We start from the raw sequence: 13,983 nt of genomic DNA, 5'->3' as shown, positions 1-13,983 counted from the left end.
CTTTTATGCCTTCAGGTCTCTGAGGTCCATCCCCCAGAGGGGTGTGGCTGAGTACATATAAGCCTGTGATCCCCACATGCTCTTTGCACTTGTGTCTTGTGTCTTTGTCTTGCTGCAGCTCTGTGTATACTCTCGTGACTCTTCTGGTATCTAACTCGGCTTGTGACTAGACCATTCTCTGTGTTTTCCTTTGATCTGACCTTCCGTTGCTGAACCCGGCCCGTGACCTGTGATTCTCTGTCTACTGTTCTGTACCGTTTTGTCACGTTGTTGTCGACCCGGCCTGCCTGACTATGCTATTGTCATTCTTACCAACTACACGCCATTGGCGGCGGCCATTACCGCAGCCGGGGTGTCTCGGGGGCTGCGACCTGGTTCCTGGCTGTGTCAAGTCCATCCCCACCATCAGGGGCCCTGGTGAAGGGCAGCCTGGGACTTAGACTACGCGCCCTGAGGGACTTCGGTCTGTTGGTGGTGGTTGTCGTCAGTCAGTGCGTTACCCTGCCACTAGGCCTACCTGTCCGTTCCACAGCCCTGCCCTGACAGTCACATATGTATCACAATTGGTCCTTGATTGAAACTCAAGTGACATAAGTTGCCATGACCATAATTAGTCGCTTGCAAAATAGTTTGTAAGCTATATAACAGTTCCATAGATTTAATAAAACTATTATAATCATAATAATCAGTAGAGGGTGAACCAGAAAATCTAGAACCTTAGTAGCTGAAGGGAAATAGCCTAGAAACACATCCCACCAGTGATGGGAAGTAGCTTCCGCTATACTAGACCCCACTTTTATCAATTTTCCACCTACTATGGTCGCAGTCACAATGTGTTGTGCAATCTTCTTATTTAAATATTTGATATGTTGGACTTCTATTGATTCATTCATTAATTGTTTCAAAACCGTTAAATTGAACTCCCAATTGGGGATCTCCAATGAAAAACCCTTCCAATATTCTTGGACTGGTTCTTCCTTGTCACCCTGTAATATAAAGGTTTCATTGTGCCAAATTAAAGAAGACAGGTTACTAACACAGCCTGAGAAGGGAACTTTCATTCCCTTTACCACAGGAGTGTTAGTCACCATACACACAGTTTGCGGAGCTATTTCAATCATCATCTCATAGGAAATAGGTAAGATGGTCCATTTACATATATTTACAGTGTTCTGTAACAAACATGGCTCATATACAGAAGACTGTAGCTTACAGATTTTTCCCTCTAAAGTATCGCAAAAAGAAAGATCATGAGTCTTATTATCATTATCTACATGGGTGCCATATAATTCTGGGCTCCAATAATGTTGAGCGCCAGGCGCACCAATAATCAAAGGCATCACAACAAATTTACACAATATAGTTGATTTAGTAATATTATATATTATTATTGTCCCAGGGCAGGTAGTATCATTACAAATCATCTTTTGAGCATCCAAGTGTATCCACATATCTATGGGGACATTCTTGTTGAACACAGTCCTCCATACTAATTCATTTCCGGTCATCAACGTAGCCTGCATATTAACTTTTTGTTGTTGCTCATACATGGTTTGCAATGTACACACCGTCCAGATAATAAATCTTGCAACATTAGTGTCAAAACCTTTTGCAAAATTATTTGAAGCATTTGTTAAATGAAGCATCATGTTATCAACTCCAGCAGCTATACTAACTGGATAAAATATAGTAGGCATCCATTTAGAAAAATAGTACTTGGTTTAGTCTTTGCGGTACAGTTTTTTGTTACGACCTCCTATCTGCAGCTGACAAATAAATGAAGCTTGCTTCCTGTTGGCAACAGCAAATGCTAACTTCAGAGATTACATTTATCACACCTTCATTTCCATGAACCGCATATGTTGGCTTGTAACCCTCTATCGGAGCTCCTGTCCATACAGTACCATTGAAGGTTATATTTAGAATGAGGCAGGGCTGATTAGCTGGGCATATAAAATCATCTTGAGTTCTATTCGTACGCATGGTTTTCCAACCCCAGCTCATTCTGGCATTGCCTGTATCTGTTACTTAAACTCCCGGAGTCCACGCTCCGACCTCTAATTCGACCAACTACACGATACCAAGGATTCCAAAACTGAAGGTAAGTACATTGTTGCTCTGTGAAAGACAATACAGTATGAATCATTCTCGCAAGTAACATTTTTCTTGTGGGACATATTCCCACTTTTCTCTACCTGGTTTCATGATCAGTAGGGTGGGATCCTTACCTACAGCTATTACTTCTGCAGGTTCTGGGGGACCAAATGCCCCCTGTACCCAAATTTTAGCCCCTACATTAACTGTGTTAGTGGAACCAAAACCTTGATCTCCTCTCACTGTCAATGTTGTGGGGGCCTCTCCCTCTTTAATGTTAGCAATATATAAAGAAATCAAAAGTAACTGAGCTACTTGGTCCTGGGCTGTTAAAATCATAGCTTCAGTGCTAAGGTTAATTATCACTACTTTGATTTCTCCCTGGTAATCAGCATCTATTACCCCTCCCAGAACTACAGCTCCACGGACCGCCATACTTGATATAGTTGCTAATTGGCCATAATGTCCCAGAGGAATCTGACAGCCTATACCTGTTGAGATTATTCTTACCTTTCCTGGTGGGATCACCATGGTCTCAATGGAATATAGGTCCAATCCAGCTGCCTCTGGAGATGCCCTAAGAGGTGTTTTAGCTTTCTCATGCATTTTCCAGTATATCAGGGTTTCTATTTTTACTGCATTAATGGTCAAATTAGGTGTCAGCATTCTCATTAGAGGAGTGGTAGAATCTGTCACAGGTCTATTGTTAATTATCTGTAAGACCTCTGACAGATTATTTCGCCATTGACCATATGCATCAGACCCTTGCAACTTCTTTAAAGTGGATTTTAGTATACCATTCATTCGCTCCACCAACCCAGCTGATTGAGGGTAGTAGGGAATGTAGTACACCCATTCAATGTTATGCTGCATGGCATAATCTTTTACCTGTTGTCCTGTGAAGTGGGAACCATTGTCTGTCTGAATTTGTAAAGGAGTACCATAATATTGGGTTATCACTTCTGTAGTCCTCAAAGTACTCCATTGAGTAGCAGCTTTGCAGGGGAACCCTACTAGATAACCTGAGTAAGTATCTACCACCGTGCAAATATACTTACATCCCCTGCTTGCTGGGAGAGGTCCGATGAAATCCATCTGTCATATCTGACCTGGCAACTTACCTCTTCCAATGTGTCCCATTACTGTGTGTGGGACTTCTCTTTTCTGTACATGTTGACATACTGGACACTTAAGGATGATGGATTTAATTATGTCCATAGTTAATGGTATCCCCACCTGTAAGTGGCCTTTTCTCCAAGATGTCCACTTTTTTGGTGAGCCCAAAGGGTTGTGCCCTGCAGCCATGTTTCCTGAATTTCAGCTTCTCTTTCTGCATTGGATGTTTTGGATATGGCTGCAGCAGTGTCTGCTTGAGAATTAAGCAAACGTTCTAATGAGTCAAGAAGGACATGAGCATCCACATTATAAACAGTTACAGTCATGTTTTGAACAAAACTTTCAATGTCCTGCCACACATCTTTTCCCCACACTTCCTTACTATGTATCTTTCTCAACAGCATACACATCCGTTCCATCCTTATTAAACACTTCTCTTATTCTTATCAATATAGTTAAAATCCGGGTTCTTTAAAGACATTTTACAAATGCACATGCAGTTTAGCAACAACATAAATACGAATGTTAGTAAAAAACAACAAAATCAGCATATCTATTTTCTTAAAACATCAAGCTTGTAAAACATTTACCAGGTCTCTATGGTTCTCTATGACTTCATAGCAGTCTGGGGTCTCAACAGATATGTTATGTATTTATATACAACACTCATAGTCAGTAGTAGACTCACACAACTCGGTCAATGCTATACCCATTTGTTCTATTTTCATTTCATTCATGAGCACCTGTTGCCTATGTTTTTAGTGCCGGCTTCAGTTTTAATTCTCCTACATAGCTTAACACAAAAATCCTTGTCTAATGATGCATCAAAATCATAACATTTTATCCATTTACTAAGACATTTCACATTTTTTTTTCTTTTCTTGCTTTGGGCAAGATCTCTCTGTGCCCCTTATTCCACTGTATCCCCAGTAATTTCACTACCTGAGACGGACCTTGTATTTTGGCCGGATGGATTTCCCAGCAATTGGTCCTCCAGGGCAATCATCCCAATCATTGCTAGATGAAGAATCCCACACATCAGCATCCCACTTATCTGGATTCCAATCAACTGTGACTGCTGCTATTGCCCAATGGACTTTTCCATGGTTCACCCTTCCCCTTTGTTTCCTATACTTATTTTGGGCCACTTTTACTGCTGCTATCTCGGCTATATTTTGATAATGTTCTAATTTATCTTTCAACAATTTTTGCCCACATTGCAGAAGAACAATTTTACCTTCTTGTTCTATGGTCTTCTGCTCTAGTTGATGGTAATCCTTCATTACCTGATGTCATTTCTTATGAATCTTCCTGTATGCAGTTAGCAAAATCCAACTGCGTCTGCCGAAAGCTACTACATCACCTGCCTTGGCAGGGATCCCCTGAAGTACATTTACAACATCAAGGGGTTCGATACCTTTTAAACCTAAAGCTACTGCATCACCTGCCTTGGCAGGGACCCCCTTGAGTACATTTACAACATCAAGGGGTTCGATACCTACTATCCCACGATTCTGTACACCCTGCACCTGACAATTCCTGTGCTAAAATATCATATGGAGCCTCGGTCCAGCCGGGAATCTCCACTTTAACCTCCTTATTTTCTCGTTTAAACATATTAGGTTCGTTAGAATGCCAGGTATATAAAAATATGCACAGAGGTTTCCCTATGCCTGAGGACCAATGTGTAAATCTTACTTTTTTAAACAACCTTTCTTAATAGGAGGTATATCTACCTGGCATCCTGCCGACTACGCCAATTTATGTTTTGCCTCAAAACAAAGTGTTTTTAACACTACTACAATCGCTCACTAATACACGGATTAGGCTTAATAAATATTAAAGCAAAACATGATTTATTGAATAAGTTCTGTTAGTATAATAACATAAGAATTGTCAGAATTGCAAATCATATTTAGATCATATTATAGCAAGAATAAAACATCAATACATCTCCGGATATTGTAGCATCACCCGTTGCCCAACGATTGGGGGACTCAGCAATCAGCAAAGGGAAAATGCGGGAAATCACCGCAAGGCACGTCAACGAGTCCCGAATTCCCCTAGAATACCCCGTCTTTTATATACATAATTTGCAGTGTCCTTGTCTACTGCCATGCGCAGTAGACTCTGTGTAACTATTGTGACTATTAACCTTGACTTGTTCGACTATATATCTTGTAACTATAAATCCTTGACTGATTGTGACTGCACATCTGGTAACTATGAATCATAGATCTAGCCTTGATAGATTTTAACAATGTCCTTGTCTTATTATTCTAAACTCTAGTTACCTCTTCACTGATATATCCTACTAAAATTATGGCAATTGAGTGTCAGTCATCCTTCACACATACATTCTATACACCAATGTCACATATGTATCACACCTGTCCCTTTTGAACTGGGATTCTGTAGCTAATTTTAGCTCACGGCTTAATAATCAGCATAGGCTAGAGCAGCCTTTCTCAAATTTTTCAACACAGAGGAACCCTTGAAATAACTTTCCTGTCTCAGGGAACCCGTACTAAAAAATTACTATATCTTGAACTCATGGTACATTAGTGTGATGGTCAGTGGGAAGAATGCTCCTTACACTTGTGGTCATCAGGAAGAATTATCCCCTTACGGATAGCTGAAAATATCAATGGTGTCAGTAGAATCTGAGAAGCAGAAATTTCTCATTTCTCAAGGGACCCCTAGCAACCTCTGGAGGAACCCTGGTTGAGAAACCCTGGGCTAGAGCCAGGTTAGGCATCCGACAGCCACTTCTGGTAGTTCATTAATGTAGCTGCTTAATGCCCAGTTGAAGTCTTGGTTTTTATTATTTATCTGCAATCAGGCTGTGTAACAAGTAAAGTATATTACAATTCTAAAAAATAATGCAGTATGGCATCCCACTGCAGAGTGCTCCAATTAAAAAAGCTTCTCAGGGAGCATGAATGCTGTTGTTTGGAATAATATACAGGGGCTGTGACATATTGCTCAATAACTAGTCCTCTGCACTCTAGTATTAAAAACAAATGCATATTAGCATAAAAAAATAAATGTCATTATCTTTACTTGGTATACAACTTGACTGCATAACAGTATTAATAATCATGGCATTGATTGGGTTTTAAAAGTAAACTCTTGCCCTGTTAGACTGATATATTTTATATATTGGAAAATTAAATACTCACGTAACATATTTTTCCTTGTTTGGTGCTTATCCATACATATGGTTGCTTCCAAGCCCAATGCAAACCAAAAGGATCAATTGTAGCATTATAAAACATTGGTCTAATAGCTCCCTCTTCGGTCTCGTACAAAGATACAAAATGTGGAGGAAAATAAATGCTGCCTTGGATAGGCACCACAAAAGGAAATTTATCTTTATTTTTTGATTTTCCAGTTTCCTGGAGCCTATATAGCAGGATACATACAGTTAATGACTTGGAATGTGTACCAAAGAAATATTTATTAAATTATGCAACAGAGCAATGGCTTTTTTAGATGGGGGCAGGGCAACAACCAAATGTATGCTGCCATATAGGCACTAGCAACAGAAAATCCACAAATATTACCTTAAATTTCAAAATGCATCCAGTCACATTTTTTGATAACTTAAATAATGATAATAATTAATAATGTCAGTAGTATTGTTATTATTATTTATCTTGTTTGCAATCATCATCATAGAATTCAGCCCATATATAAAACTGCCTTCAATTCCTATCTACCTGCCTCACTGCATCTGGTCTTTACAGAGCAGCAGGCCAGTCAGCTTGGTGCAAGGCCAAGCAATATGAAGTATCTGACAGAAGACTCAGTTCAATAAGCGTGATTTTTTTGTCCATAATTTTACCTGTTGTCGGCCACATGACCATTAGCTACAGCTTTCATTGGCTGTCAATGCTAAAAATAACAGCCATTATAAGAAATAATGATCACTATAGCTTAGTGAATTGTACTTACATGACCATAAGTTTGCTACACTTGCAGTTTTGTCATTGCCTACATATTTGCAACACTACATGTTTGAAGTGCTATTATTGGTTGTATCAGTTTTAAACATTAAGTATACTAAACCAAAGGTAGGTATATATCTACAAAATTTTTTTGAGTTAAAGTGGTATTAAACCTCAATCCAAAAATGTAATATATTGTAGCTTATAAATCAGTAGATGTAGTGGTTGTATTAGTTTTCCTTCTTTAGTATTTTCCCCCTCTGTTTTCACCTGGTGATCTGACCAGTAACACACCTAATGTATTAGAATGCCTACACTCTGGATGAATGAGCACAGGGGGTGATTTTGGACAGCAGCATTGTCAATCTGGTGGGAGGGGAGTGTTAGATGGACTAGCAGATTTAAATACAGTAACAAATTGAAGCCAAACTCCTGCTAATACTTGATCATCAGCAACAGCATACAGTTTTTTTTTTACTTTTTTTTAAATATTTCCATTCAAGTCTTTTTAGCACATAATTATTTCTATACAAATATAATTAAAAGTCCTTGAAAGTGCAATCTTATCCATTTCCAAGTCCTTGAAAGTGCAATCTTATCCAATTTGCACTTTTTGTTAGTATTTTCCAAAGTGTTCAAATTAAATCCAGGGACTGGAGACGCTTGCAATCTAAGGTCTTTAATACTAATACTCTAGGGCCAATTTGATTTAGAAGACATTTAACCTACATAGTTTGAAATGTAAAAGGAAGGTTGTACCCTGAGGAAAGTCTATGCAGCTATTATGCTTGTTGGAATGGAAATCAAACCCATGATTCCAGCTCGGCAAGACCACTGTGCTAAGCACTTAGAAATTACTGCGCCAGTCCACTCCGTTGATGTAAACACATTAATCTCTGTCAGTTGGACTGGCTCTTATGTCAATCTTGTCTTCATAATGCTACACAGAAGAGATGGCTGAAGTTCACAATGAATTATGTGACAGTTAGCTTTTCTTCATATAAGTCAGAGAACAGCTGACTCTAGTGTTAGAGATAAGTGTGGTGTCAACCAACTTAGGATGGAGTTGCATCTTGTAAAGCTGTTTGTTGGTATTACACTTTCAGATACATTTACTTTCATGATCAAGTAACTTGAATGCTTAACTAGTTAAAGCTAAATTTTTAGGATTTCTTTAAGATTGGGCTTTTTTTACCTGCTTTCTAATTACCTATTCAGAGAGAGTCACCGTGACTGATGTAGAAGATTAATGACTTCCTCTGAACCGTATCTTTGAGACGGATATTAAATATGATATAAAAATCTCTCTTCCATATCATATCATGACCATCAGATACATAGTAATTAGTCTACAAGCATATATTACCCATTACCACAGCAGTACCTTGTTTTCTTCATGAAGCTACGGCTGATTAATTAGGCAGAAGCTTAAGCTTTCTTTAAAAAAAAATCCTATTTATTAGCTGTACCAAAAATGTAAAGATTTGTTTACTAATCTCTTTAGAGATGTGCAGAACATTTCTCTCCTAGCTTCCATTAATAATACACACTGATTTACTATGTAGATCATATCCTTCGTACAAAACCAGATAAAGTCAGTTTGATTTAAGGTTGCTGTAAATATGAATAGATAAGGACACAGACATTAAATCATAGCTGGGGTTTTGACATGTAAATGGAAAGGTTACACTTGATCAAAGCAGATAAACTCAGGACATTAAGGCTGAAAGTAATGTCAATACATGTGGTTCTAATATGAGTAGCCATTGTTCCTAGGAAATTCAATTAGGGCTGATGTTCTGATTCACCATTACCATAGGTTTGAGGAAATCCTGAGGGTTTGAGATTCACGTTCCTAGTGAATTTATGCGCAGATTCACTCAGAACCATTATGTACTGTAAGGCCTTGAACTATGGCCAGCAGGCTTTGAAGAACCAATAAGGGGACTTTCAGTTAAAGAGAAAAATAAAAATAAATAAAAGTTGACAGCTGCAAAAACTGTAGCTGCTGACTTTTAAAAAATGGACACTTACCTGTCCCACAATCCCATGTTGTCCCCCCTGCAGCCAGTTTCACTGGCTCCTTTGCATTCCCGGCACCGGCATCTTCAGTGTGGGCATCCGGCTGTGACAGCTTGCGGCTTCGCAGTCGGGTGCTCACTGCGCATGCGAGTGTGCACTGCATTTTGTGAATGGTCCGGTAGTTTTCTGGGACCTGTCATGTGTCCCAGAAGACTACGGAGAGGGAGGGCGACTTCCACTTCCGCTCAACTAGGTGATCGCAGCAGAAGTGGGAGTGGGTACATGTCAATTTTGGGTAGCCGCTCCCCCCCACTCCCCAAAGGTGCTAATCTTTCAAGCGGAACTGGGGACCAGTCCTTGAAGTGGAACTTCCCCTTTTGGGTGGAGCTCCCCTTTAAGTCATCTCTCTCACTATAAAAGTGGGGGGCACAGGGCAGTCATATTGTCTGTAAATTGCAAACTCTTGTAGAGAAAGCTGACAACCTGCAAAGGGAGAGATTAGTGTCACTTAGCAAACTATACTTCATTTCTGATTGTTAGCTCTTTGGGCAGTCGCATTGTGGTATTTTTTGTTTTTCATTTTATTTTGTGATTGGTTTTGAAGTCAGTGGCCATTTTTAATTGCTGTCCTGTCCATAGCAAACTTTTTTTTAATACTTCAACGTTTTAAAATGTTACTTTTATTTCTGGGGGTGGTATTTTGAGGATGTTATTTATTTGGGGGCATATTTGTTTTTATGTTAATAAGGTCTTCGTTTTAGGTTAAATTACTTTTTTTTCAGGGCGGATGTTTTGTGGCTTTCATTTCCTTTGTGTTTTTTTTTAATTTAATTTTTATTTTATGTTCACAGGGCCTTTCTCTAAATTTGGGATGCTCAACCCACAACATTCACTTGTTACTGACCATCTGTTCTAATGGCTGCTTTTGGTTTGCAGTATGACACTGCAGCATTTAAAAAAAAAAAACGAGTGCAACAACGGTATGCACCTAAACCATGTCATATTAAATCACACATATTCACTGCACTCCCTATCCCCATAGATGAAAGTTAGGCATACACCAGTTAGGCCTATTATTCCTCATTAAAGCTGTCCTGTTGCTTGCCAGCTTTACACTGTTGTATCCTCTGTATTATATATTTATTCTTGTAATAAAGCTCCAGCCTGTACTCTTTGTCTCTTGTAACATTTGGGCCTGCCCTTGTTATTTAAAATGATCTTGCTGCTGCATAATTTTACATTGCTGTGTCATCTGTGGTCTCTTCATTCATGTATAGTCTGATACTTACTTGGCAGGAGAGGTGTAGCTGCACTCTCACTCTGTCGGCTGTTGTTTCTATGTTCATGTGTGCACAACAAGGATTGCTACACAGGCACAGACCAAACAGAGACTCTTAATGTGGAACTGTTATAGCCAGTGTTAATTCTGCCCTACTTCCACTAGAGGGCACCAGGGGGACATGGATTACAAGATATTCTGAGGAACACCATGGAGGATTGTGGGGAGTGTAGTTTGCTGAAGAGATGGAGCTATAACCACAAGTTGTCTGGAAACTACAATTCCCAAGGGAAAGGAACTTCCTGACCGCCCTATAGCAGATATACTGCAACAGGGCAGCACGGGTGCGCAAAATCATGTATATATGTAATTTTACATCTCTGGGTAGGGGGTGTGCGCGAGGCGTGCACGTGCCCTACCCACGCCGTCATTCATGGCTGAAGCTGTCAATCACCGTGTCCCTCCTGGTGATTACTCGCCATCGTCTGGTGATTGCCAAGGATCTCCGATGGGGAGGTAAATAATACAGTTCTCCCTGTCAGCGCATGCACACTGCTTTGGATGGCTGTGCACAGCACAGCTATCCAAAGCAATGTGATTACAGTGAAGCACAAACACAGAGCTTACTGTGAAACAGCACACCATTAACCCTTTGATTGCCCCTCATGTTAACCTGTTCCTGCCCAGTGCCATTAGTACAGTGTCAGTGCTTTTTATTTAGCACTGATCACTGTATTGGTGTCACTGGGGATGTCAGTGACACCAAGTCAGTTCCCCACAGTGTCAAAATGCCCACCGCAGTCCTGCTGTGAGTCGCTGATCGCCGTCAATACTAGTAAAAATAAAAAATAACAAAAAATTTCAGTATCTATACCACCATTTGTAAACACTATAACTTTCACGTAAACCAATTAATTTACACGTATTTGGATTTTTTTTTAGAAAAGACAAAAAAGGACACAAATTTCATTTGGGTGCAGCGTTGCATGACCACGCAATTGTCAGTTAAAGTAACGTAGTACCGTAACACAAAAAATGGCCTGGTCAGGAAGGGGGGTAAATCCTCAGGCGGGCAAGTGGTTAAAGGGGAGGAAATGGAATAGTTTTCATGGGCTGAAGGAAAAAGAAGGTGTGAGTAATGCAGTGCCTGGCCCCTGTCCTTCTGCCCAACTCATGACAATGAACTGGCCAATCTTTCACTGTGATCACTTACATAACAATGCCACTCTCAGTTTCCCCCTATACAAAGAATTTCCAGCTCTCGGGACAACAATCTAGGTGCCAGCAGCCTGAGAGCGATTGTCACTGGGTTAAATTATTAAGTAATTAATCCTTTAACTGCCACAACCAGCTTTTTTAGAAGGAGGAACTCAAATATTATTAAAATTAACTATGATTTTAGAATAACTGTCTATAACGCACACTGTCACCATGGACAGGTAAATTCACAGATGTATACTACAGTAGCACTCTTCAAGAGACGGATTCTATTTGTTTGCATTAAAAGCCCTAGGGTCCCTTTTCAAATTAGGGTTTAATAATGAAAAGGTCAAAATAGTGCAAATAAAATATTTACAGAAAAAAAGTGTTACAAAGAAATAAAGAGAATAAGCAACAGCAAAACAAGAGGTGAAAAACAAGTAACTACTTGCAAAGTCCTTGATTTTAGCAAAGTTCAGTCAAGGGTGAGCAAGGTGTTATCAGCTCTCATAATTTGACAGATGTTCCTTGGTTGATGGTACACGAGAGCTATCAAAAGGTCCTAGCATTCCCTTTTTCTGTGGTATCAAAGGGGTATTGACAGAGACAATCTTACCAATCATCCAGTTTAGGGGTTGTGGCTGGGAGGTCACCATGGTTATGAAAAGGTCAAAAAATATAGTTTCATATTTTTGAATGCCTACTGTATACAGTCTGCTAACATGCAAATTATTGTCCAGCATGAAATTAGCTTTGAAATGGGAATAAATATGACAGGTCTTGGATATTTATTTCTCATAGGAGGGGTGTGGAGGCCTAATCCACTCTGGTACCTCCTAGCATAGGGTTCAAAACACTACAAATTAACTGAGGGAGGGACATATGTCCTTGCTATGGCTGTGCTGTTTGTATTTCATGAGTTATGAAATATGCTGAAGTTTTAGAGTCTTGGCTGCTAACCATTCTAGCAAAAATGTGGATTAACTATTCCCTTCAGCTGAGCTATTAACGAGCGAATATCTGTTAGTTCTCTGGATTGTTCAAGCTTGGAGAGTGAGTTTTATTAGGGTTTTCAGGCTGAAATTGTGGCATTCTGCCATCAGTTAACAGTTTGTGTGCTGTATAAACTGAAGGACGGGGGGGAGGACTGGGGAAGGTCACTGTACCAGGGGCGGACTGACAACTCATGGGGCCCCCGGGCAATAGGGGATCATGGGGCCCCTATGTCCTTGCCCAAACTCAATAAAGCCTATGAAAAAAGGTACCAGGGGCATCTCATGGGGCCCCCTACTGACCCCAGGCCCTCGGGCAGTGCCCAAGTTTCCAAATGTTCAGTCCGCCCCTGCACTGTACAATACTTTTTTATGAAGAAATAGCATAGCAGACTTGTGACGTGATCAAAATGGCAGCTACACACACACAGCAATTCAAGTGCCCAGTACACATGACCATTACAGAAGGGTCTTTTTCTGGGGGGTGACCAGTGCTGAGACAGACTGTGACCCACCTGAGTGCTGCAAGAACAGTAAATAGGTGATTCCATCTGAAAACAATGGAGGCAGAGTGGATGCTATTCTAAAGCCTAGAATTGTGACTTGGATTGTTGTGAGCCTGCTGTGCAGTTACAGTTGGAGCCCTGTCCCCCTAATGATACTTTGAAACATATTGGGGGAGCTTAACTTGTGACTTCAGCGCGCTCCCAATGTGGCCAGTGGTGAGCATCAGTACATGCTGTGACATGCTGTATTTTCTTTTACCTCTGCAAGTACCTATCTATTCTTGTATATACCTTGTCTATTGTTAAATACATTTTTGGTCCTTTTACATTATGTGTGGCCTCTGTTTTCCTCCATGAGTGTGGATGTTGCTTGATCTGATATGCTAAATCTTGGAAGTTGGTGTCCTGCTATTGCCATTGATGAATGTCTGGGGTCTGTTAATTACATGCCTGGCTGATCTCTGTGGTGGGGATCTTTCATACTTGGTAAGAGGCCAAACTTTTTTGTGGTGAAGGGCATGAGTGTCTTAGTCATCTCTTCAAGATACATTCATGGAGTTGGTGGACTGTTTTTTTTTAGAAGTTTTGCACATCACTGTTGTTTTCACCTGATGTTTGTGGACTTTTATTTTTGTAGATGCGCACTACACATGTATTAAAACCTCTGCCTGTACTCTTTTTATGTAGTACAATTCAGACAATTCTCCCTCATTAAAAAACCCTGCTGCTGGTCATAATTACATTTGCATCAATGAAAAACAGGAGCACCTACATCAAATTCATGGCCAAACACTGTTGCTGAGACTGCCCATGAAAATTGTACT

The 13,983-nt window shown here is 40.1% G+C and overlaps 1 protein-coding gene and 1 long non-coding RNA gene across 4 annotated transcripts in view; one reads left to right on the top strand and one right to left on the bottom strand.

The window, feature by feature from the left end:
• Positions 1-581: 581 nt before the first annotated feature.
• LOC149456551 (uncharacterized) lies at positions 582-1,697 on the bottom strand. The gene has a single exon (XM_089684821.1). It carries the CDS (start codon positions 1,695-1,697, stop codon positions 582-584), a length of 1,116 nt encoding a protein of 371 aa, XP_089540947.1.
• A 301-nt stretch (positions 1,698-1,998) lies between these two features.
• Positions 1,999-13,983, top strand: part of LOC149456550 (uncharacterized) — a 60,281-nt gene continuing 48,296 nt past the window's right edge. For all 3 annotated transcript variants that reach the window (XR_016313858.1, XR_016313859.1, XR_016313857.1), the window contains exon 1: positions 1,999-2,101. This is a non-coding gene — a long non-coding RNA (uncharacterized LOC149456550). The remainder of the gene's footprint in view (positions 2,102-13,983) is intronic.

The sequence above is a fragment of the Staurois parvus genome, unplaced genomic scaffold, assembly GCF_062004578.1.
Source record: "Staurois parvus isolate SC_StPar_1 unplaced genomic scaffold, SC_StPar_1.0 ptg000358l, whole genome shotgun sequence".
NCBI lineage: Eukaryota > Metazoa > Chordata > Amphibia > Anura > Ranidae > Staurois > Staurois parvus.
This window is presented reverse-complemented; position numbering and strand designations above follow the sequence as displayed.

What these genes read in the sequence shown, in the direction of transcription:
- LOC149456551 (XM_089684821.1), bottom strand. Translation starts at nt 1,697, where the DNA reads ATGCCTACTATATTTTATCCAGTTAGTATAGCTGCTGGAGTTGATAAC.